This window comes from Aristolochia californica, unplaced genomic scaffold, assembly GCF_029961685.1.
Source record: "Aristolochia californica isolate CCGP_79_NKW_82.1479 unplaced genomic scaffold, dmAriCali1.0.hap1 SCAF_1, whole genome shotgun sequence".
In the NCBI taxonomy this organism is placed as follows: Eukaryota; Viridiplantae; Streptophyta; class Magnoliopsida; order Piperales; family Aristolochiaceae; genus Aristolochia; species Aristolochia californica.
The window spans coordinates 1,906,127-1,932,289 of NW_027181770.1; the positions used below are offsets into that span (position 1 = coordinate 1,906,127).

Below are 26,163 nucleotides of genomic sequence, written 5' to 3' on the forward strand. Positions count from 1 at the left end.
CCATATTTTTAAGCTTGTTGAACTCGAGGGTGGAGGATTTTCATTTGTTCTTATTTTCTATTAAATGTCAGTTAACCACTTCATTGTTGTTGTTCCCTTTTAACATCTGTTTGTTTTCTGCTTTTCTTTTTCTATATGGTCCCCTGTTTCTCCGTGGAACGATATAAATTCGCAGTCGACTGTGAGACCAGATGTCTTCGTGCATATCGCCTCAAGAGTCAGGCCATGCATTTTCTCTCACCCACTTCCATTTAAACGCTACGCCCCGTGTTCAGCGTCGTCTCCCAAACTCCGCCCCGTCTTCCTAAGCTGTTTCCCACTCACCGACTTCCATTTAAACACTACGCCCTGTTGCTCAGCGACGCCTACGAGATTCCCCCCTTGCTTCCTAAACTTTCCCTCATTCCCGTTTCTCTCTTCTTAAGCCATCATGGTGGTGTTATCTAGGCCTGCATTGGATCAAATTTCCTTCCTTAAAAATCCCAAACAGACCTTATTTTCAGCCATTCCGGTGATAGACCTCTCCGACCCAGATGCTAAATCCCTTCTTCTGCATGCTTGCGAAGAGTATGGATTCTTCAAGGTCATCAACCATGGCGTTCCAGCAGGACTCATGAAAGGATTAGAAGATGAAGCTGCCAAGTTTTTCTCTTTACCTCATTCTGAGAAAGAGAAAGCAGGGCCCGCTAATCCATTTGGCTATGGGAATAAGAAAATTGGTCCGAATGGTGATGTGGGATGGGTTGAGTATCTCCTCTTGAAAACTGACGAGAAATCCATCAACCAGAGAGCTTTCGACGTCTCCCGAGGAAACCCAGAAAAGTTTCGGTACGCACAACGAACTCAAATTCATCCTTCCGCTCACTCTCCGTACTCCACACAGAGTACCAAGAAAGATCATTGAGCATGATGTTTTTTTGTTTATTTTTTCTGTTCCTGTCACTCTTTTGCTAATGTTGGCATGGGAATTTTTTTTTCTGGCTTTCAAGAAGTGAGTCATGACAGATTCTCATGTCAATAGGATTTCCCTTTTTTTTAAAAAAAAAAAAAAAAATCTTCAAGCCTGCGACAGTCGATTTTCTTTATTTGATAGCTCGCGTCTTCATATGATTTCTATCTCGGTTTCCTAATAATTCAGTACTTACCCATTTCCATTTTGGCAGCTGTGCTGTGACGGATTACGTATCAGGCGTGAGGGACTTAGCTTGTGAAGTTCTTGAACTCTTGGCTGAAGGGCTAAAGATCCAACCGAGAAACATCTTCAGTAGGCTTTTGATGGACGAAGAGAGTGACTCTGTATTCCGGCTCAACCATTACCCTCCATGCCCAGACTTCCAATCTCTGGAAATGATTGGATTTGGGGAGCACACGGACCCACAGATAGTGTCAGTCCTGAGATCAAACGCTACAACTGGCCTTCAAATCTCTCTGAAAGATGGTAGTTGGGTTTCAGTCCCACCAGACCAAAATTCCTTTTTCATCCTTGTTGGTGATTCGTTTCAGGTAAACTCTGCAAACCATTGTTTCATTTTGGGAAGAAGATTGGCTGCTAAAAAGGCAAAGCAGGATAGTTTTGTATTTTGATTATTTTGAGTGTGATGTTCCTGTACGTAACTTTTTCCCTTCAGTTCCATTTTAAACGATTCGAGCAATTCCCAGACACATCTTTTAGGAACTTTCTCCTCGTTTTAAGTCGTCCAATCCTCGTTTTAAGTCGTTCAATCCTCGTTTGAAACAAAATCACTTCATGGGTCTTTTCGTTTACCTCCGTTTCCTTTCTTCCCATCAAAAGAGTTGGCTTACAGTTAAATGGGTCTTCGGTTTTCTTTTCATATCAGTAATCAGTTTCTTCAGAGTGATTTCCGTTATAAATTAATTACCTTCTTATTCACTACAGGTTCTCACAAATGGGAGGTTCAGGAGCGTGAGACACAGAGTCATCGCCAACAGCTTCAAATCTAGGCTGTCGATGATCTATTTCGGCGCGCCAGGGCTACAGGAAAAGATAGCACCGTTGCCATCGCTGACCGCCCAAGGAGAGAGCAAGTACAAGGAGTTCACATGGTCCGAGTACAAAACGTCGGCTTATAAATCACGGTTGGCCGATAACAGGCTTGTGCTGTTTGAGAAGAAGTCGCTTAATGAAGGCTGATGTACTGAAACTTTTCCTTTTTTAGGAAATGCTTCGGTCAATAGGTTGGATTTGCTGACCAAATTAACCAAAGATGGAAAGAAAGAAATAGCTTGTTTTTCTCAGTGTAACTGCCCGCCTCAATAAGTAGATTTTAATCAATTAATACAGCCTTGTATGTCGGATAATGCCGTAGAATATTTACAATCCCTCTTCGCGGTACATATGCTGTTGATCGAGTAGAAGTTTTCAAATACTGTGAGGATTTGACCCTTAGATGTCCGAACGAGCTGTGAACCTGTCAGTTGCTACTTGCTGTTGTAAAAGGAAAGATTTGCAATTTACAAGTTCCCTCTTCCTCCTTGTATTTGATTCTGCTGCGTCTGCTTCCCACAACCTTTTAAAAAAAAAACAGGGATAGGATATTTGGTGAAATGTCTCAATGTTGAATAGCCACAAATATGAGTTTTATGCTGTTTGATTGAGCATTCGTAGTTCATCTTCTTCAAGTTTTTTCTATCTATTGTCTTCCTGGTCGAGAAAATGATCACACTACTCCATGAATCCGCTCTAGTATTTTACCAAAGCTACCTTTAATGAAATTTTGTGGTCAGGGTTGTTAAATGGGGAAGGGCTTTCCAACTACTGATACTTTCCTCATGCTACAGAGTTGATAGCAAGGGTGCATCCGCTTATGAAGATTTCATGGCAGAGTGAGTTCATATATCAACTATTAGGTACAGGTTTGCTTGTCTGGCTTTCTCCCAGACGACCATCATGGGTTAATAGAACACAGTGGTAGTTCTTTCCTTTTTCTTCTTCTGTGAATTGACAAAACGTTCTGAAACTAAACAAAAACTGGGTTCTTAAGTAAAATATATCTCTCCAATGTGGACTTGTTAGTTCAATCTCTGTTTTATCCGGTGTGAAACTTTGGAGCAGTCAACAAAATGTGGAACAGAGGTCCTGGGCTTTTCCAGTACTTTTAGTTCTTTGGTCAGCTTCAGCCGCTTTTATTTCTCTATTAAAAGAGAAAAGAATGAAGTAGGAGTCTTCACCAAATCAGCAACTTGTCATAAAGAAAGCATTTTTATACTATAAAGAACTAAGAAAAGAGAAAACAAAGTCAGGGTGCAGAAGAGTTGTTTTATTCTATTTGGTACGGATGAGTAAACAAAGCATTTTCTCAGTAGAGTGGTGAAGAGATTTGAGTATTTATCTTCTGAACAACAGTCTTCTCTTCTGAGTAATAATTGTAGCAAGGCTTGAGCCCTTCTTCTTCCTTTTTTGTGTTTTTTTTTTCACTCTCTTCCCGTAATTACAAAATCAAACGCAGTTGCTTAGAGGTTTCCTTGCAGGCCGACGCCATTGCGATCACCGCTGCTCCCCTGTGGCTGTTTCCATTGACAAATGAAACTGAGCAAGTGAAAACGCGAGCTTGGAGCATTGAAGAGACTCTTACCAATCCGTCTTCACTTTCTAAAAACGGCATGCAAGAATAAAGCGAGATTAAAACCGGAAAGAGGGCCTTGTGGGACGTAAAACGTGGCGTTCATTGGTAAGGAAACTGCTTAAAATTCACATGGGAGATGAACTGCTCCTCACAGTTAAAATCACATGGGTCGCCCGGGGCTCAGAAACCCGAACGCGTGGGTTCATAATAGGAGGAATTCGGATTCTACTGATTGTGGTGTCTAAGAGGGGTTGGCTATGCAGTTTTGATCGCGTCGCGTGGGTTCAAGGATATGTGGCGCGCGCTAATGAAATGCAGAACTTGGCGCCTGCCTGCTGTGACACAACGTTAACTGACCGGACTTTGAGATCAACATGGATCTTTTCGACACTTTGTGCGTAACGCCTCTGGTGGGTTTGGGAAGAGGACACCAAATCGAGCTAGTAATTATCATTATCATTAAGTTTGGAAAGTTTTCCTTTTTCCTTTTATCTGTCGATTTATGTCGACAGAATAAAAATCGCTGCAATTGCATTGGAAAATAGCTTGTTACCAGTCCGAATCATATCCAAACACCAGTAAGTCCTCCCAGGGGACGCTGCATCCCTGTCGGTGCCCTCTCGCGAATCGTTCCGGGACCTCTGAGTTTAAATGTTGCCCTTTTTTGTTATTGAAATCTATTAAAAGTTCGCCATTAAAGTGAAAAAGGGAATGCAAGAATATGCTATTCATGGAAAGGAGAAAACCAGAGATCCCATCTCTACACATAGGAAAGGAAAGCTGCATAAAGTCTCTCAGTTTTTCATGGAAGAATCCCATTGTGTTGGACAGTTTTGTTCTGCGTCCTGAACAATTCCGTTGAAGGCAATCCCAGAATAGAGCCAACGGCATCCCTTTTTATGCCCTATATATATATATAGTCTTTTTTTTCAGGTGGGTTGTTGGTCCTGGTTTCTTGAAAGCAATGGGTTTTTTAATGGGACGACCATGTGGGAAGAAGGGAAGGCATTTGTGGAAAGCATCTTCCGCGTTTGGAAATTAAAACAGTGTTGGTCAAACACGGTTGGTGGCAACATCCGCCATTGTTATCTGAAGCAAGCCGACATGAACTGCTGGCCGGAGAAAGGGGATATGAATGTGATATTAGCGGCGCACCGGCTTATAACTTTATCCCTCGGTGCGCATTCATTCATCGCAAATGTTGCTATCGCGGACCCATTTCAACGGCCAACCGTCCCATTCCCTTGTTGGTAGAAGCTTCTGCAATTATATAAGTGCAGGAGAGAAGGACATCGTCTGTCCAAGAGAAGGACTCGGTTCAGATTGACTTAGTCAATGGCTACCCTGTCGCTCCTGGATCACGCTTAGCTCCATTAAGAAGGAACAAGGCTATCCATGGACTACCTTAACTGAACCTGGTAAGATCATCATTGTCAAATAGTTTGTGTGCAGGGAAGAGGGAAGAGGGAAGAGGGAAGAGGGGAGGGTTCCTCACTTTATTCACGCTCCCCAAGGTTTGGTTAGATTAGCAATGTACTAGTTAGTGCAGAATTCCAATTCTAAACTTCCTTTAACATGTATAATTACCATTCTCATATAATTAGAAGGAACTAATTCTAAAACTAAATTATGGGCTACTAAATCCTGTCAAGTCACCAAGCATATGTATCAACTTGTTGTAGCAACCAATCACAACACACACAAAAAAAAAAAGTATATACCTATAAGAAATCACAAGATAACCATTATACATATTTAATTATATTTTAAAATATTATTTATTTGGAGACATGTTATAAGAGTTCAAATCAAACTAGCCTAGAAGTCCAAGCTAAAACAATTGTATCATGGTGTAAAAATATGAAAATTAGTTAATATCTAAGCAAATCATACATTATAAATAGGTGAAAGAAATGTCGGCAATTAGGGGTGGACACGGGTCAGGTCAAGTTAGATCGGTGAAACCCAAACCCAATTAAAAAATACCTTATATGTGAAAAACTTATATAGAAAAATTGGTCCATTTTATCTAAATAAGATATTATCACATGCATTTTTTCTTTTTATTTTTAATAGCTTTTACATATACCAGATAGTTTGTGTCTCTATAGGAAAAAAAATAATGGGAAATTTATGTTTTTGTACTATTTTTCTTATTGGAAATTTTTTCTTTTACCTAGGAAACAATGGAAAAAATTAGTTATGGTAATTGTATTTATATTATAAATAAATTATTTTATTATAAATAATAAAAAAAATATTAAAAGTAAGAGGTAAATTATCAAGATCCACTGTAGTATTATTTGATATATTTTTTTACTAGAGTAATAGGAAGCTCATTTTCTTAGCCTTTTTTTAACATTTTTTTAAGATAAGAAGAATGAAAAAGAATCAAGAGAAATTTATTCTTCCAAAATGGGCACAAATACTAAAAAGTATTGGCTCAATGATAGGGAAGGTTTTTAGCTCTAAAGAAGAGACTTATGCTATAATTCTAGGCAACGGACAACTATTTTTCAAAATTTGATCAATCTAAGGAAGGATCGAGATAAAATTTTCCACCTGAAAAACTTAACAATGAGCATATCTTTGACCAATTAAAACTTAACACCTGAAACCCAAACGCGATTTGCTATACAGGGTTGGGGTTGCTGATTTGGGTTCTCGGTCGGGTACTTTATTACAGTCCTAACGTTACTGGACCGACTTAAACCCCCAATTTCTCCGGTTCTCCCTCCTATGATCACTTCGCCATTCTCGAGTTCCGGCTGTCAAGTCTTATAGAATTTCTTCTCTCCCTCTCTCTTCGCGCGGAAATTTTTACCAAATCTCTCGTTCCGAAGCTTCTACCCGTTTCAGCCAATAGAGGAGCTGTTTGAATTTCAACCTTGCTCCTCTCTAGCGCGCATCCCTTGTTTTGTCGGTAATCTTCTCCAAGGTCAATTTGTTTAATGTTATTCAGAAAATTGGGCTTTTATTTTTGTCTATGTAGTATATTTTTCCTAGCGACTGCGAGGAAATTTACCATGGGAAACCAGTTGGCTGAGTCATGTCCTCATTTTAGGATTTGTTATGCTGATTTTATACGATGTTGAACAATTTTATTTGCATTACTGTGTTTGTATTGTTCTTTGATAGTAAGAGGTCTTGTATCTGTGACTTACATAAAAGATGGACATTCTGATCTCTGAGGCGTTCTGAGTAAATCCTCAGCTGATGTATGCATACATGTGTCTAGGTCATCGTCATATCTTTGAATAAGTTAAGCTCCCTTCATCTTCACGGACATGAATGGATACATATGTATTTTATGTGTTCAGTTGTTTATGATTTTATAGTTTTTAGTATATACATAATATAATGTTCTGAGGTTTTCTTAAAATAAAAACAAAAATATATATTATTAAAGTTTTATCCTAAATTTCCCCTTCTCTTGTATGCTTTCAAGGCAGACATGACCTGAAGTCACAGAATTCCACTCACAAAAAAGTCAGTGTTAACCAAGGTCCATTCCTTCATAGTAGTCCTGATGGGAGGGAGTGAATGGATTATTTATGCTTGAAGAACCAAATGTCCTTTACTTACTTAATGGTCTAGTTGCCTGATATTTGATGTTATTTGATGTTTAATTAGGATAGCTACTCGTACATTTTTGTTGTACAACAGCTCTCCTCTCCCATAAAAATTATTTTAGTATGGCTAGTTGAGACACTTTCTCTAGTTCCATTTATTTCTCCAAACCTTACTTTTGGCTGCTTGCTTAACTTTCTAGCATTCTCATTTATTATTGTTTTTCTTCTCTGTTGTTTTTACTTTTCCTTCTTTCATTGACACGTCTGCTTTTTTTCTTACAATGCTTTTGGTTTAACCTTCTCCTACAGGTTGTTGATTGGTATTTAGATAAAAATATGGGTGAGAGGAAGGTATTGAACAAATACTACCCTCCTGATTTTGACCCTTCGAAGATCCCTAGGCGCCGACTACCCAAAAATCAGCAGATTAAGGTGCGGATGATGCTTCCAATGAGCATCAGATGCAATACCTGTGGCAATTACATATACAAGGGGACCAAGTTCAATTCTCGCAAAGAAGATGTCGTTGGTGAGGTTAGCACATTTTCTGCCCCTTTAAGGTTTAAAGAGATTGTTCTGTTTGAAATTTCTCTTGGTGTGACTTTTTTTTTAGTTACTGCTATTGTTTAGATCATTTATTTTGGCATTGCCAGAAAAGTAATATTTAGGATAAACAAGTAGGTTGTATATGTGAGCAACTGTAACCACTTCCTTTGGAGAGAAGGAAGGCCTGTTCAATTTTTCTGTTTAATGATGAACTCACCTACTTGTTTTGAAATATAAATTCTTGCAGACCTATTTGGGCATCCAAATATTCAGGTTTTATTTCAAATGCACCAGATGCTCGGCTGAACTCACCATGAAGACTGATCCTCAAAATTCTGATTATGTGGTTGAATCTGGTGCCACCCGCAATTTTGAGCCATGGCGTGCTGAGGATGAAGTAAGCAGCAAATGTTTATGTATACCCCTTTTTATTTCTTGTTCATTTTTTTTAATTTGCTTATTATTTATTTTACCTAAATTATTTACCAGGAAGCTGACAAAGAACAGAGACAGAGGGATGCAGAAGAAATGGGGGATGCCATGAAATCACTAGAGAATAGAACGTTGGACTCAAAACGAGAGATGGACATACTTGCTGCACTGGATGAAATGAAGTCTATGAAGGTATTACCAAGCTAAATATTTCCAAACTGATTCAATTTGTGTTTGGGCTTACTGATCCTTAAGTAAGCCTCTGTGATGCAGTCAAGGCATTCAACTGTTAGTGTGGACCAAATGCTCGGCATATTGCAACGGACAGCTGAAGAAAAGGTATAATGGTGTTTTAATCTTGAAGTGATCTTATAAGCTTCATCTTGTGTTTGAGATGATATCTGAAAATTTGTGTCTATAACAGGAAAAAAAATTAGAAGAAGAGGATGAAGCCATCATGAGGTCAATAATCTTCCATGTAAGGGGACTCCTCAATGGTCTTGCTTGTAAGTTCAGTATGCTAATAAAAAGAGCTACATCTGTTGGTACTAATCGATTTAATGCCTGTAATGTAATGGTGTAGAACTCAGAAAATTTCGTTCGCCGGATTGAGGATGAAGAAGAAGAGGATGATTTATATGAAACACCAAACCATAAAAGCAAGGTGTGTATTTGCTTCATTTTCAATTGAACTTCTTTTAGCATATCTTTCAGGACAAATGCACCAATATCAGAAACTGAACAATATTAGTCGAAATCATTTAGTTAATTTAGTCTATAGGTGTGGTTTACTGCATTGAGTCCCACAAAGATTTCTTCAGTTCTAAAAATTTTTTTTTTTGGGGGGGGGGGGGGGGGGGTGGGGAGCGGGCTGTTGGAGATTAAGAAATTCCTGAAGACAGCTGTTGTGGACAAGGTCTTCTGCTATTCATGGAGAATAAAATGTTTGATTGACCCTGTATAACATGAGCACTTTTTGTTAGCCATCTAGTGTTTGGATTGTATTGATCTACTGTGGAGGACAGTTCTTGCAAGTGCTGCTGACTTTTACATCTTCAGTAGATCCTTCTCTAACGAATAGGCATTTGGAACAGCAGGGCATAAAACGTTGATGATATAAAAAATGAAGATTATACATGCCAAAATTAAAAGCTGTTATTGATTTCATTGAATCATTGACAGTAAAATGACTGGATACATATTTCAGCAAAATTTAATGCAAATTTTTATAAACTTAGGTGAAATTACCAAAATGTGGAAATATTTTTTGGTTAGTAATCTTCTGGTTATCTTACCAGAAAATATAAAGTTAAATCTGGCCCTAAAACTAGGGAGGCTCATAATGAAGGGCATGTTGTTGAAGCATCAAATGTTTAATTTGTCAAATGAAAAGGTTTGCTAAGCAACTTGTAAAAAGATGAGAAACTTGAACAGAGAGAAAGAGAGAAGAAGGAGAGAGTTGAAGAGGAGCTCTTCAATGAGCTACATGAAATTGCTTATACCCTTATATTTCCCATTCTACACTTCTTATGAATATAAAAATTGGTACACAAGCTAAACCAAACATGCAGAATAAAATACAACAACATAAAATAACTGATCATGTAAAATGACCAAAATGCCGTTGAACTGATTTTCCAACACTCCCCCTCAAACTAGAGCATATATATCCATGAGGCCCAGCTTGTCACAGAAAATCACAAATTTGCGCTTTCCCGGTGCCTTGGTGAAAACATCCAAGTTGATCTCTTGATCGAACATATGGGATAATTACTTCTCTTTTCATCATAGCATCTCTGATAAAATGACAATCTACCTCTATGTATTTTGTCATCTCATGAAAAACTGGATTAGTTGCAATGAATATGACAACCTAATTGTTGCAAAACATAGTCATGGATTCCCTCTAACGATTGCCCAACTCTTGAGATACTGATCTCGCCCACATCAGCTCAGTAACAGTTTGTGCCATAGCTCTGTATCCTGCTTCTGCATTGGATTGAGCTACCACATGCTGCTTGTTGCTCTTCCAACTAATTAAATTGCACCCAAAAAAACACAATACCCTATAGTTCATTTTTTGTCTAACTTTGAGCCAACACAATCTGCATATGAGAATGCTTAAATTTTCAAATGATCATTGTTTTTAAAGAAGAGACCTTTCTCTAGTGCTCTTTTCAAGTATCTCAAATTTCTGTGTTGCTTCTAGGTGGACCTTCCATGGTGTTCCATAAATTGGATTACTATATTCACTGCAAATGATATATCAGGAAGTGTAATTGTTGCATATATGAGCTTCCCAACTAGCTTCATGTACAGTGTTTTATCATTCAATTCTGTACTTTGATTATCATGGAGATTATCTCCAACTTCCATTGGTTTATCTACTGGTTTGGCTCCCAATAAACCATGTTAAGTTGGGTCCAAGGCCCATCCCAAAATGACTAGCCAACTTAGGAAACTTCTTTCCCAACTAATAAACTCAAGATCTTTGTACTCACTAATCCACGTGGGACTATTCCTTAACAAACCATATTCATGTAACATGCCTGTTATATACTTCATTTCAGATGACACAAGTTTTTCCTCGCTTCTTGTTACTTCAATCCCCAAAAAATATGTCAATGCTCCCAATTCTTTAGTTTAGAAGTGAGTAGGTAGTAGAGCTTTAACTTCTTCAATTCTAGAGGTATCATTGCCAGACAATATAATATCATCCACGTATACAAGGAAGACAATAACCCTAGAAGTCCTCTGCTTTACAAACAAAGAGTGATCACAATGACTTCTAGAGAAACCCATAGACATCACCACTTGGCTAAAATTTTCAAACCAAACACAAGGGTTTTGTTTCAAGCCATAAATTGTTTTCTTGAGTCTACATACCTTGTGCATCTCCCCTTAAGCAACATACCTTGGCGGTTGCTCCATATATACTTCTTCTTTAAGGTCACCATATAAGAAAGCATTCTTGATGTCTAACTGGCATAAGGACCACCCTTAATTAACAACAATAGATACTAGAATACTTACTGATGACAATCGAGCAACTAGAGAAAAAGTTTCAAAAAATCTACTCCATAAGTCTGTGTATCCTTTTGCCACTAGACGAGCCTATGTCTCAACAAAGCTATCAGCTTTGTACTTCACCATGTGCACCCATCTACAACAACAATTGCAGCACCTGAAAGTAAGTCACATAATTGCCAAGTCCCCCGGTCTAATAATGCTTCCATCTTGGTATCCATGGCTTGCTTCCATTGTGGGAAAAACTCAGTATCTTGCCCTGAAGATGGAATAGTGCACGCAGAGATAGATAGTGCAAACTTTCTGTAGTTATCAGACAGAGTCATATGAAACAAATTGAGATAACGGATGAAGAGTACCTTTCCCGAGACCCTTAAAGCAATAGGTAGGTGTAGATCACTTACCTCAGTATCCTTAGATGAAGTTGAGTCACAACATGGCATAAGAGAGGAGTCCGTAGGCTGAGGAGGCACCTATCAACGTTGATACACCTGCAGTGGTTTCTCAACAGTGGCCCTCGGTGAAGATCCAATACAATTGTCAACCAAAATAGAAATAACTGACTCAGGGATTGGGGAAGGAGACAATATATCAACTGAAGTAGTCAACTCGAAGAAGGGAGTATACAAATATTTTTTTAGTGGATGGACAAAAATATTTGTACCCCTTTTATGTGCTAGAATACCTAAGGAAAACTCACTTGACTGCTCGAGGAGACAATTTATCTTTGGATGGTCCCAAAACATGAGTGAAACAAACACATTCAAAGACACAAGGGGAAACAAAAAACAATGAGACAAAAGGTAACAAAACCTTAATAGGAATTTTACCTTCAAGAATTGACAAAGGCATCCTGTTGATCAAGAAACATGCAATATGTACAACATCAGCCCTATACTATTTAAAAATCTTCATATGCAACATCATAGTATGGGCAACTTGCGAGTAAGTGATGATTTTTATGTTTTGCTACTCCGTTTTGTTGAGGGGGTAAATACACACGAAGTCTGAACAATGATCCCTTGATTTTGACAAAAGATATCAAACTTATGATTCATTAATTCGAGACATATCTCAATACGCAAAATATGAATAGAGATCGAAAATTGATTCTTTATTTCATTGTAAAAAAGTTTGAAAACATAAAAAAACTTCAGATTTCTCCAAAGGAGACAAACCCAAGTGCACTTACTAAAATCATCAATTAAAGAAATAAAGTACCTATAATTAAACAACTAGATACAGGATAAGGACCCCAAATGTTTGAATGAACGACCTCAAATAACTGACTCATCTTATGATGTGAGGCTGGACAGGAGCTTCGATGATGCTTGCCCAATTGACATGACTTGCACTGAAAATAAAGATTGGAAGGAAACTCTGGAAATACTTGAATTAGTTTTGCCAACGAATGGTGACCTAATCTCAAATGCCATTGTAAAGGGTAACGACTGTGTGGAGCGCATGTAGTGTATTATTTGATAGGTGGCTCTGCAAATAATACAGTTTGCCTCTCTCATGCACGGAACCAATTGTCTTCTTCATCACGAAGTTCTGAAACAGATAGTGGGTAGGATAAAAATTAAGAGAATAATTCATAAATTTAGATAATTGATTGACCGATAACAAGTTCAATGGAAACTTAAGAGCAAGTAAAGCCGACTGAGAGGACAAAAAAGAAGCAAAAGTGACAATACCAACTCCTTGAATCGAGGAGACAAACCCATTTGCTAAGTTAACCTACTTTATGTGTAATGACTCTTTCATGTTAGAAAACAAAGATGACATACCTGAGATATGAGCAATAGCTCCTGAATCAATAACTCAAGTAGGAGAGGGAGACACATGAAGAGAAGATATACTGAGTTGGCTAGTCGTAGGAGTAGAAGCATGAACCACAAGTGCTGTAGATGAACCAACTGAGACATGAGCTAAACGCTGCATAATCTGTTGTTGTTGCTGAAATAACAGTTGCACTCCATCTGCCCTTCCTGAAGTGACAGGAGTCGTAGGTAGCTTCTTATACAGTCCCACTATTTTCACGAGTGATAGAGTTTGCCCATACTGGTTTTCCAAATTTAATCCAGCACCTATTTGAGTAATTGTTCGTCTGTCTACAATGAACACACTTCTTCTCGGATCTACCATTACCTCGACCTGAACCATCTATCCCTCTACCTCTCCCAAAGCCTATCCGGCCTCGAGGAGAATCTATTGGGCTCGTACCTAGGCCTGAAGTATTAAGTGTAGTTGCATCAGCCATCTTGACCCCTTTTTCTCTTTGGGATACCAAAGTTGTCTGAGCCCTCACAATTCTATTAAATGTTGTGGGTAAAGAGGGCACCTCTTTTAAGGCTAGAATTTGTGCCTTAATCCCATCAAATTCAACACCTAAACCATCAAGAAACTTCGCGACAAGTAATTGATTCTATTGTTTTTTCAATTCCTGTTCATCCGTAGTGAACGGATGATATACATTAATTTCTTGCCAAAGTCCCAAAAAGGCACTATAGTATTGTGTGACCTTTTTACTGCCTCTTTTGTGAGCGAAGAAATCATTATATAGCTCATAGACATGAGATATGTTGCTCTCCTTAGCATACAAAGACTCCATAGAAACCCACATAGCTTTTGCAGTTTCATAGTTCATCATCCTGTTTCTTAAAGTAGAGTCAATACTAATGACAATCCAAGTCATAACTTGGTAATCTTCTGCTTGTCCATCCTCAGTTGTAGGAATTGGAGGGTTATCTCGAATATACTTTGTCTTTTTCTTGCCTTTCAGATACATCCTAATAGATCTGGACCAATTAAGATAGTTCGGTCCTATCAACTTTTTATAAGTAATAAAAACCACATCCTTACCATTAGACCCAACCATCTCTCTTGATGGAACATACACTTCACCCAAAACAACCATAGAATAAATATAGACTCACAAATTACTTCAATTTCAACACCCAAACCCTTTCTTGTATCACAATAATGTGGGCCCCACTTCTCAAAAATTAGGGTTAGGGCAAGGATGGCATTTCACTGGTCAATACTTCTAGATCAATATAAAACTGCAATTATACAGAGAATTTTCCAAGAGAGACCTCAATTAGGGCTGATGTCGGCATACAGATTGATGATGCAAGCAACAGGTCTAGTATAGGTGATGCACATCCCAATATCAATCAAAGAAACGAATAATCCTTCAATTAGTGATAGAACCAGTAACCCTAGAGTTATGGCAGAAGAAAAGGGAGGAAAAATCAATTTTTTGCCTACCAATCACCGAGGAGATTTGAGGACCCTTCTTCTAAGAGGTTGTCCTGTTCAAAAGGAGTTTAATTGTAGATAAACAATCCCAGTAATGATCTCCTGCTCTGATACCATGTAAAAAGATGAGAAACTTGAAGAGAGAGAGAATGAGACAAGAATGAGAGAGTTGAAGAGGAGTTCATGAGTGACCTGTGTTGGCCCCAATGCTATTTATTGAGTCTGTTTTGATAATTTACGGAAATGCCCCTACTTATACGGAATCACTTATACCCTTGTATCTCCCATTCTTATGAATATAAAAATTGGTACACAAACTAAACCAAACATGCAGAATAAGATAACACCGCAACATAAAATTACTAATAATGTAAAATGACCAAAATGCCCTTAAGCTGATTTTTCAACACTACTATTGGTCATTAACAGAAGAAGGGGAAAGTGGATTACAAATAGTTGTTTTCTTCTCACTACCCGTTTACTCCTGCTACCCTTAATTCTGACTCATAAAACTACATGCTGGTCAGTATTTTTAATTTTTCACGTGCAGTTCCCAATTATTATAATAAGCAGATGAGCATGGGTTGTGCAATTGTGAACTTCTGGTGACTGATTAATAGGGTTTTATCAGTGTTGCTTAAGGAAACAGCAAGATAATCCAAATTATCCAGAGCTGAGTTTTGATCTTTTTCTAACATTATAATTATTCTGTAATCTTTGGAGCTTTTGTAATCACAAAATCCTTACCGCATTTTGAGTGGAGGAATAAATAGGTCAGAAGTAGGTTGCCATCCCAGAGTTGGAATATTTTCTTTTATCTTCAGTAGATGTTCATATATCTGAGAGATGATTCTTGGCTGTTGCATGCATAAATTATTGAATAAGCACATCTTTATGAAATCTTCGATCTTGAATGTTTTTTTGAGAAATTGCTATTGAATATTTTAACATGGGTTCTGTGTGGAGCTTGCTTGAAAGGATTGAGCAGTAACTGTTTTTATATCAAGATGAAGTAAAAATGTTTCTCTTTGTCTTATATCAATCTTTTTTTAATCTCTAACATATGTAATAAGTAAGTGCAACTGCCTTATTTTTCTTCTTCAGGGGTAAATAGTTGATGGAGTTTATCCATCAACCACTCTGATCACAATCTTAGGCTGTATTTCCATTGAGCCTTATGGTTTAGTTTTGTGCAGAGTCAAAAGATTTCTGAAGAGCTTCCAAGCAGAATTGCCCGACCAACAGACTTGTTGACAAATGCCAATATCATGGACAAGCGTGATGGTAAGTGATACATTAACTTGAAATTGTTTCTTCCTTTTTTTTATCAGATACACGCTATGCTATGTTTTGGAAAAAAAGAGGGAACAAAAAGCTTAGGAACCTTATTACCTTGTTTGAGCTTATAGAAGGTTTAATAATAGCAACTTCTCAATTTGGTCGTTACCGTTTTCCACTACTCCGTGCTGTTTACCACTTACGCATTGTTTTCATGCTTTATACGTATTTGGCATGTCTTCACCATTGGCATTTAATTGTTAATAATTGTGTATTCATTTCTCTATCCAGTATATATATTTGCATCATTTTTGCTCATTCGATGTTGTATCTTTTGTGCTGACAGTTCCATTATTGTCTTTTTGTTAAATATAGAAGATCAAAAGCTCAAGTCCATTCTGAAGTCTCCGTATCTGGTGGTCAAAGTCCTCAAGAAGGATGTACCTGCGCCTGTTGAAAGCGACAAGGCAAGAGAAGAGAAGCCCCAGGAGGTGGCAAAAACAAGCCAGATTAAAACAGGACTGCAGGCTCTATGCCAAACTTATGAGAGCGATGAGGAAAGCGATTGAGATCTGTTTGTGCTCTCTTGTTCTAATTCATGGTTCCCTTAAGAAAAAAGAATCGGTGAGCGGAGTATTGGTTCCTAGTGGGCTTCAGAGCTATTATGCTTACAGCGCTAATATGCATCAGGTTGATAAAATGTATTTATACTTGCAGATATGAAATTGAATTGGATAACACTTGAGAAATTATTAATTTCAGTTCAGATGAGACCGGCACATCTAGACTCTAACTAGTCTGTGCACGAAGAACACCTTTTTTTGTTTTTTCTTAAAGTATGTCTCTTTGCAGAAAAGAATAAACAGGAAAAAAACGCACATGCAGTGAATGGATTCTCCATGGGCCCACTTCGTTGCTCATTGCAAATGATTTTGATCGAATGGAGATAATCCGTTAGCCTAGCGATCTCGATTATCAAACAAGAAAACAGGTATAAGGCTGCCGCATGCGGAAGGTTAGACACCAAAAAGCGTGGCCGTTATTAACTCGGGGAGACGATTGGCATTTGCTAAGGTTCAAGTAACTAAACCACACCCAACACTACCGGTCCGAGTTTACTCAAATTCAGACGGAGAACTCACCTCGATCGACCCTTTGTGCTCTTCGTTCGTACACCAAACTGGCCCTTCCTGATAGCCCGTGTCTCATACTTAAATGGGACAGACGGACAACCAGATTCCAACTTGTTACGTAGAAGTTAAAATCGTCCGGACGCGATTTAAATTTAATTCCCCATATTGTTTGCGCACCACGTGAAGAGCATTTCCAGCTAGGCTGATTTCTGTAATTAACTACTTTTAAGCTTTAATTAAAGCGCGGTAAGGCAAATTTGGAGAAGAGAAATTCATTGCAGTCTGCGGAAGACGGAACTGCATATTCCAGAGACGCATTCGGAAGGAGACGTGTTTTTTTATTTATGCCAACGACTACATGAGAAAGAGAGATCGCTCCCATTCACTTTCACCTGAGCTTTTATTAGATCAGAAATGGGAGATGAGCCCTCTCTTACTCGCTCGTCCTTCGCGGTATACCTCTCCTACATCTCCTTTTCCTCTGCTGATTCTGCATTCTTCTTGAGTGTTTTCTTCTGTTTGTACATTTTCGAGGTTTCTTTGTACATGGTATCATTTGCCTGCTCCTGTTATATTGTCTTCCGGTGAATTTCAATCTGGTTTGTTTGAGACTGTTATGAGTTCCGTTTGATCATTTCAAATGTTTCTGCAGTAGATTCGAGTTGTTAGTTGTCGAAGTGAACCTGTAGATTTGGATAAGTTTCCTTATGCCATACTACATAAGAACTTCGCTTTTTCATCGAGTTCTCCTTTTGTCGAGTCTCACTGTTCGTAGCATTTTGATCGAGTTCTAAAATTCGCTTTTTCTTCGATCTACAGTTTCTCATTTTTCATATCCAATAAGTTCTCTGACACTGTCTAGTATATGTATTTCGCATTCAATTTAACTGCGCCGTTGGCATTGCTTTCTTTAGCTTTTTAACTTGGTCGTATTCTTGATCTGAGTTTTGTTGCTTCCTAACATTTGATCTACTACATCTGTTTCCTATCCCTTGGTGGTCACTCTGGTGGATTTGCCGTCATTTTACTTTTTTATTTGGTCTTCTTTTCATTGGTTTATCTTAGCTTTTTCGAATTCCCTGTTTTAAGAGTTCTTTTCCTCTGCTCTTTAATTTTCTGTCATAATTGATTATTATGTGTGAATTAGGCGCCATAAACTAATATATTGAACTATTTTTCGTTTTTCGTTCGTTTTTTAGGATTTTAAGCTATTTTATGATGTAAAATTTGGAAAAAACAGGGGAATGTTGAGGAAGATGTTTCAGTTCATCAGGCCGGTCAAGTAGCAGCTGCAAATGGACATTCTTTAACTTCACTTAATAATGGGAGCAGAAATGGCAAAAATACATCTGAATTAGCTGTTTTTGATCAATACAAACGCCAAGTAGGTGTTATTGGTAGATGAAAGGTGATCATCAGAAATATTTTTTCTTTTTGAGTTAGTATTTTATCTAATTTTTTTGCTTAAATTTGTTAAACTTTCAGGATAGGAAAATTTCTACCCAGATTTCTGTGGCCATTTTAGAGAAGTATGAAGAAAGACTGTATGATCACTTGAGCTGCTGTCTTTTGAATTGTGTAGGAGCGTTAGCTCAGTAAAAAAAGTGTGATAACATGTTGGAAATATCTTTGTAAATAAGTAATGTGACCCTTTCGGGTCCTCTCTCTAAATAAAATTTTCTCATTTTTGTTAAAAAATTTATGAACTATGTGAAGTCCTCCAAGGATACCAAGAACTTGGATTTTTCATCATGTGGAAGAAAAACATTGGTGGCTAGCAAATTTTTCCTTAGGATTGGACTCTTTTTGCTCATTATTGCTTTTTCTGCTACTTGGTCTTTCTTATAGTTGACTTGTTATATTAGATGATCATGGTGCTTAATTTTATTTTATTTTTTGCCCTCAAAATATCTTTTTCATATTCATAAAGAAATAACCTTAGGCATATGTTTCTCTCAATTAGTCTTATATAGACTCCAAGCAATGATGTTCTGTTAGGACATTGAGCAAGGTACCGTGGCATCTAAATGCGTTAGAGTGAAAATAATTGTGATAAGAGGGATTATAATTGCTTTCAAACTATTTTCTTGTTTAATCTTTCAGGCAAAAGCCTCTGTTTCCTTCTTTTGAATCAGCAGACATTCGCAATTTACCAGAATAATTAGGTAAGTGTGCACTGACTTAGCAGTTAATAGTTTGAGGTTTTGAATTTTTTAAAACTGAACATCCTGTTTTAGTTAGGTTACCTTGCAGTAGTGGTGCTTTTCTTTTCTTTCCTTCTCCACTCACAGCAACTACAAGCACTTAAATTAATAGGCAAGAAATCCCAGCCTGTTTCCAAGGGAATAGAGTGAGAGAATTCTGGACAAAAAATTAAATGGAAAAAAAAAAAACTTAAAGGCTATTTAAAGTGTTCTGCCTTCATCCATGGACATAGTACGGGGAAGTCCAGATGTGAAGTGGGAAACCATCAAGGGGTTGGAGAATGCTAAACGCCTTCTTAAAGAAGCTGTTGTCATGCCTATAAAGTACCCTAAGTAAGTAGTGCAATCATTCAGAAAAAAAGTTGTTCATCGTTTTCAACATGTGCTTTATTTAATTCCAAAAGTGTTTGTTATTCCCACTGCATATAGTAAGGTTAAGGGACAGATCTCTTCTCTCTTGGCCCATATTTCACCAGAGAAAGTTCTTTGTCCATCTTTATATTCTTTTTGTAACAATTTTTTCATTTGTATAAAAATTGATTGTAATCAGAGAAGTTCCTCCAAGTTTTAGAATTTCGCTTAATTACTATCATTATTTCATGGCATTGTTTTTTACTCTTTGTTGTATGGTATTGATTTGCTATTTTGTGGACAGTGGTTTCTCTTAACATAAAGTTGATTAAAGATCATTGAAGGTCCTCTTTCAGAATGATTAAAGAAAAGGAGAATAATCCATGCTGGTAGCCATTATGGCTGTTTGTTTTGCTTGTTTCTCACGCTTGAAAGTCTTTCACTAGCTTTGCAAGGGGTGACATAGCTTCAAACTTTTGAGCACAGATAACTCTTTTTTGTTGTTCTTCCTTGGTGGCTTGAAGTTTGTTCCATGCTATTATTGTTCTTTGTCGGCAGTTTGCTTTGTCCCGTATCTGATACGTGTCGAATGAAATTTCTTATAGTTTCTGATGGCAGACCTGACCTCTAATTAGAGTGTTTGCGTTTTGGCGAGTTGTTGCGAGGGAAGCTTTCCCATGCTCTTCCTTGACCCAATCTCTATGAAAACCTAAAGCGGGTGATATGTAGCACCCTCCGGAACAGACAACAGTTACTCACTGTGTTCAGTTGATAGCTGTGCAATGATGGCATGAGAGTTTCACCTTGCTCTTGTGGCGGAAGGTGGCTACCATCCCTGATGTTACAGGTTCTACCATTAAAAAAACTGCTCATAGTATTTGCATATTATGCTGGTGCAAACTCAGCTCGACCCAAGAATTCACCGATCTATGAAGATGATATAACCAATCCATCCTAAAAAATGATATGGAAGAAGAAAGAGTCAATCTTTTTTCATTGTTCGAAATCGATTTGGCAATAACCACAGGAGTACTAATAATCTGTTTCACTGTCACTATCTAAGATCCATGATAAGTATTTAGAAAGGAAAAACTCAGGGTATGATACACTGTACAAAAGGTGAACATTTATCTGAATCGTTGTCCTTACTGTTTTTTTTTTTTTTCAAATTATACCTTTGTTCATTAGATGAAGCTAATAATGGTTATCCTTGACTATCAGCTTCTACATTTCGATTTCCATAATAAGTGTTTTTGCTGTATTTAACATATTCTTTAAAGACTAGTTTAAGCTAGAAGTCATTTTTTTCCAACAAATAAGCATATGATCTTTTCAAGCCAAACTGTTGTAGGACTGTTATCCCTCGCTCTCCGACAACTAAACCCAAGATGTGGAACAAATGTATAACTCTAGGCTGGTGGATATTTTTACCCACCAACACTCCTCACATCCAAGTTTTAACCTGAGAATCTGCTCAAGACTTGAAAAACATACGAGGGATAAACACAATGCCCACAAAGTACAAACTTGAACTTGGGTTAGCTCTGATATCTTGTTAAAGTTGAGCCGATTCCTCCCAAAATGACTGGGTTAAGAGGTATTTTCCCAAATAGTATAGGATCTTTTCAAGCCCAATCCATTGGGCTCAGCCTCACACATTAACTCTCACTCACACACAACTAGTCTAAGACCTGGAGCATATGTACAACTACTGATTTGTGAACTTTTTTACATACCAACATTCTTAATTGATGAGAATTGCCATTCTTAAATGGAACCATATTGGCTTCCAGCTAGCTCATATCACCTTAAGCAAAATAGTAAGGGACTTCTGTCACTGTTAATGCCCATTTCAAGAAACTTCTGATATCATGACGGGAAATTTTAGGTGTAAAAATTTACATGGACAATAAGCTATTGTCTACTCCAGAATTTTTTTTAATTCATTACAAGATATATCCAAACTCCCCACACCTAAGGAAACTCGAACTCAAGACCTCCAACTAGAAACCCCACCCCCCTGGACCACTGAGCCGCAGCCCAACTTCTCCTTGTCTTGGACATATTGTTTGGAAAACTGACCCACACCAATCCTAGTTGAATCTGATGGCACATACTTGCTGGCTGCCCCAAAGTTGGCATTACTGGACAAATATGATACCTGCACCTACCCTCTGTCACTGTTTCATGAATAGTTTAGAGACATTTGAAGTGGAAAAGAATACAAGCTGACACTTTATTTGTAGTAAGTTTCTTATTAAAGATGCTAAAATTTTGCAATGATACTAAATTTCTGACTATGTGGTTTATCTGCATTGAATGATACAACTTGTCTTTTGCAAGGAGATTGTATCCTGGGGAGGCTATATATTTTTAGCTCATCTACATAACTTTAAAATATGTCAACCCTCAGTAGGAGTTCTGAAAGATTAGATATTTATCTTGTAGAATTATGTGAACCTATATAACCTCCTTTTTGAGAAAGGACTAGAGAAATATTGTTTACAGTATCTGACAGATTCTTACAGATTAATTGTTTTTCCAGTTTGGTAGTTCTTCCGAGGTATTACCCAGCTGCTTGTTGCTCGGACTTCCTGGGCAAATTGCCTCAGGACTAGAAACCCTACTAACCTGCTTGATTCAGCAAAACTGAACAACATAGGTTTACCGATTGGGGAGAAGAAGAATTTTCTTTTCATTGGGCAATATTTATGTTATATAGTTATGATGGTATGAACTCCATGACAGAAATTCAGATAACTCTGGAGAAAATTTGCTGAATATGACATATGTTAAGCAATTCTTATTTGTTTTATCATCTGTTCTGCAGTTTGAATGTAGGTATGCTAGCAGAGTATCTTGACATTCCATTCTACATTGAGACTGAGACTATTGAAACTGGGTGTATTGATTTCACTTACTTCACTGATCTTTTGTCTCCATGAAAAGAAATTCTTCTGTTTGGTCCTCCAGGAACAGGAAAGGTTTGCACACGGCAACTGACATGGCTTCTAGAATAAAAAAATTGTTATATTTTGCCATATTTTATATCGAAGTCTTTATATTTGTGTGTAAGCTAAAAAATCTTCCTCATTTCTGTAGACAGACCTTGTTGAAGTTGAGTTATATAGCAAAAGTAAGCTCTTGTTCTTCATGTTTTCCATCCAAAATTTGCCATCAGCTGTGGTTTCTGCCCCTCTTAGGGAATTTCTCTTACATCTCTGAAAGAAATCAAAAGCACTTTAAAATGAGCTAAAAAAAAGTGGAAGACAGCAAAATGAAATCTAATTTTTGTGAAAAAAATATAACTATATATAATTCTGCTACAGATTCATTGGTTATGCAACATCATCCTACTTGCGTTGGTAACCAATGTATCTATTTTTCAAGTCACTATTGTAAACTGAGGGATGAAGAAAGATTAAAAAGGGGAAAAGAAGATAAGAAAGAGAAGAAGTGGGGACAATGAGACTGCATTTAATTCCAGTCTTGTAAGGGTGTCTGGTTGACCTCTAATCTTCTTATTAAATAGCTTAAGTGAATTACATAGAAAAGAACCATATTGCCCTTATGACACTCACTCCATTTAAAGCCATAAAACAGTACTGGACTTCCTACTTCATCTTGCTAACTACAATATCAAGATACAATAATATCTTTAATATAATTACCAAAATACCCTTGAACTATAACACTCAAGCTGGGGCATGTATATCCACCAACCCCAGCTTGGAACAGAAATTGATGAAGGGACACTTTTCAAGGGCCTTGGTAAACACATCTCCAATCTGATTAGTATTCATGGAGCACTCGCTTTTTCACTTACTGCATCATGACTAAAATGGCAATACACTTATACATGTTTGGTTTTCTCATAGAACACCAGATTGCTAGTAATGAAGATTATTACTTGGCTATCACCATTAAGTTTCATTGGACTACTCCCCCTCAAACCAAATTCCTGCAGAATGGATTTAAGCCACATAAGCTCACTTACATATGCGTTTTTACTTGATATTTAGTTTCAGCATTTGATCTGGCATTACATTCTGGTTTTTACTCTTCCAGCTTACAAGGTAACTTCCCACAAACACATAGTATCCTGTAGTAGATTTTTTGTCTAACTTTTATCCTACATAGTCTGCATTTGAAATTTCACAATATTTAAGTGTCCATGTGGTTTATAATGCAACCTTTTACAAGGAGCCCCTTTCAAGTATCTCAAAATTTTTTGTGTTGCATCCAAATGCACTTTTTTGGGAATTTTCATAAACTGATTCACAACTCCAATTGCAAATGATAAGTTGGGTCTAGTAATAGTAGCATAAATCAATTGGCTGACCAATCTCCGATATATAGTTCTATCTCTAAGTGGTGGACTATTATCATCATGCAAGCTTGAGTTCATCTATTTAGGTATGTTTGCATGCTTTACTATTGATGAATGTTTCAACATTAGATTCCTCAAGTAAGGAGAGGACACAACTTTCAATGCAACCATCTTTTTCTCAGGAACAACATCAAGAGTACAACCCATTGCTCTCATGTCCTAAACCAATCTTCTTCCTTGTCTGCCAAGTCCTGAAACACAAACTAAGAAAGAAAGAATGTGATTGAGAAATTGAATGGCTCTGTAAGTTTACTAATAGACAACAAGTTGACAGGAAATTTTGGGACATACGATATTGAAGTTAATGAAAGGTTAGATGAAGGCCAAACATTTCTGTCTCCAAGAACAAAAGAAGTAAAGCTATCAGCAAAACTAACCAATTTAGGTGATGAAGTTGGTGATACATTTGAAAAAACAAAGAACATGATCTACATAACGCTGGAGGCCCCAGAGACTATCACCTAAGAAGAAGGAGAGGATACATGAAGTGCAGACATATCTAAACTTGCCATTGTGGTATTAGTTGTAGGAGTAGGAAGTGCTTAAGATGCAGTAGTGGTCATTGCTACCTGACCCAACTACTGAAGTATCTTTTGAAGCGTCTCTTTGGTGCTACCAAAGGACCCAATCTCACTACTAACCATCTCTCCACCTTCTACCGATGCACTGGAATTAGCCCAGTAGGCTTCCCAAATTTATCCTAACACTTATCCGAGAAGTGATTCAACCTATCACAATGGACACATTTTTTTTCTCCACGGCCTTTACCTTTGCCTCCACTATCGCTGCCATGCCCTTACCTCCAATGCCTCCCCTTTGAGAAGATTTAGATTGATAACTTAGAAGAGGAGATATATAAAGGTAGCATCAAAACCTTTAGGAGCTTTACTATTTCTTTCTACTTCTTCTACACAAAAAACTTCATAAGCTTTCTCTAATGTATGATCTCAATCATCAACCAGAATTTGGGCCCAAACAGCATCATACTTTGGCTCCAACCTATATACGTGTAACCTGAATCCAATTTTTCTTCTTCCTAAGCTCAGTAACATCTATAGTAACAAGACGGAATGTACTGATCTCTTACAAGACATCTCACATCTTTATAAATTATTGTGTCACTATCCTATCACTTCTTGACATACCAAAATACTTTGCATCATAAATACTGAATAGGCCAGTTTCTTGGGTAAAAATAGATTTAAGAGTGTCCTATATCTCTTTTGATGTAGTACAATTCATAATGTGGTCACTCAGACGTGTAGCTGTAGTACAATAACCTACTCTCTCAGACTCTCCTACATACTATTCACTAGCCAAGTTATAGCTTTGCTGTCTTCTACCTCCCAGTCATTATTGGAGGGTGAGGGAAGAACCTCACTCAGGAACTTCAGCTTCCTTTTTACCCTGAGGAACATTTTAAACAAATATTAACCAATTCATTTAGTTCTGCCCATTCAGCTTATTAGAGATTATTTGAATGGTATGAGGGTCTTGATCTCTTGGAAGGTGTAACAACTTCCACCTGTGTAAGCCCCTAATATCCCTCTAAGAATCACAATCCAGCACTATCAATAGTCACAAACATCACCAATTCAAGCAAATCAAACTCCACATTATCACTGCAAGCACTAAAATTGCACAGCCACTTGTAGTTGTAGGCTTTGCACCGAAAACCAATCTTCACTAATAAGCAAAGATGATTTCCAACTCACAAAAATGCTGATGCAGTCACAATACCAGTGACCTAAGCAGAAAACAGCAACACCTAAAGAGGTGCGCAAGTACTGGTCTAAGAGAAGACCTTAAAACAAACTTCTTGGGGCACAGAAACATATGAAGCTGCCTAATTTGCACAACGTGCTATCACCTTGAATGTTCTGGCCCAAAAAGAGATGAAATGGTTCTACCTTTAGGTTAATCAACAGAAAAGGATTGAAGCTTTTCCCTCAAGGCAACTCCCAGACTTGAGAAGAAAGGATGATGCTCTAATAGAAGTTTCCTCAAGCGGATCCATTACTCTGATACCAAATAAACTGAGGGAAGCATAAAGATTAAAGAAAGGAGAAGAAGATAAGGAAGAGAAGAAGAGGGGACAATGAGAGGAAGCTCTAATACAAAGTGTCCTCAAGTGGATTCATTGCTCTCATAGCATGTAAACTGAAGGAAGCATAAAGATTAAGAAAGGAGAAGAAGATAAGAAAGAGAAAAAGAAGGGACAATGAGACTTGCATTTAATTCCAGTCTCATTAGGGTGTCTGGCCAACCCCTTCTTATTAAAACGCTTACTTGAATTACAGAGAAAAAGACCATATTGCCCTTATAACACTCACACCTTACAGCCATAAAACACTAATACTGAAAGATAAAAGATTACATCAC

At 37.6% G+C, this 26,163-nt stretch overlaps 2 protein-coding genes across 3 annotated transcripts; both read left to right on the plus strand.

The window, feature by feature from the left end:
- Nucleotides 1-203: 203 nt before the first annotated feature.
- Nucleotides 204-2,505, plus strand: LOC137955489 (gibberellin 2-beta-dioxygenase-like). Its single transcript, XM_068802455.1, has 3 exons — nucleotides 204-828; nucleotides 1,164-1,503; nucleotides 1,898-2,505. Exons 1-3 carry the CDS (start codon nucleotides 431-433, stop codon nucleotides 2,150-2,152), a joined length of 993 nt encoding a protein of 330 aa, XP_068658556.1. The 5' UTR covers nucleotides 204-430; the 3' UTR covers nucleotides 2,153-2,505.
- A 3,802-nt stretch (nucleotides 2,506-6,307) lies between these two features.
- LOC137955498 (uncharacterized) lies at nucleotides 6,308-16,528 on the plus strand. Of its 2 annotated transcripts, none has more exons than XM_068802475.1 (9): nucleotides 6,308-6,522; nucleotides 7,466-7,690; nucleotides 7,950-8,099; nucleotides 8,192-8,326; nucleotides 8,408-8,473; nucleotides 8,559-8,612; nucleotides 8,718-8,798; nucleotides 15,622-15,709; nucleotides 16,079-16,528. In XM_068802475.1, exons 2-9 carry the CDS (start codon nucleotides 7,493-7,495, stop codon nucleotides 16,270-16,272), a joined length of 966 nt encoding a protein of 321 aa, XP_068658576.1. In that variant the 5' UTR covers nucleotides 6,308-6,522; nucleotides 7,466-7,492; the 3' UTR covers nucleotides 16,273-16,528. The 2 variants fall into 2 exon arrangements, with proteins under 2 accessions (XP_068658576.1, XP_068658568.1); XM_068802467.1 differs by having other exon boundaries at nucleotides 6,308-6,507.
- Nucleotides 16,529-26,163: the final 9,635 nt, after the last annotated feature.

Bases quoted from the DNA above. Each gene is read 5' to 3' on its own strand.
- LOC137955489 (XM_068802455.1), top strand. From the start codon at position 431: ATGGTGGTGTTATCTAGGCCTGCATTGGATCAAATTTCCTTCCTTAAA. The intron at 829-1,163 runs GTACGCACAACG...CCATTTTGGCAG, and splicing joins GGAAACCCAGAAAAGTTTCG to CTGTGCTGTGACGGATTACG. The intron at 1,504-1,897 runs GTAAACTCTGCA...TATTCACTACAG, and splicing joins TTGTTGGTGATTCGTTTCAG to GTTCTCACAAATGGGAGGTT.
- LOC137955498 (XM_068802475.1), top strand. From the start codon at position 7,493: ATGGGTGAGAGGAAGGTATTGAACAAATACTACCCTCCTGATTTTGAC. The intron at 7,691-7,949 runs GTTAGCACATTT...AAATTCTTGCAG, and splicing joins AAGAAGATGTCGTTGGTGAG to ACCTATTTGGGCATCCAAAT. The intron at 8,613-8,717 runs GTAAGGGGACTC...GTAATGGTGTAG, and splicing joins TGAGGTCAATAATCTTCCAT to AACTCAGAAAATTTCGTTCG.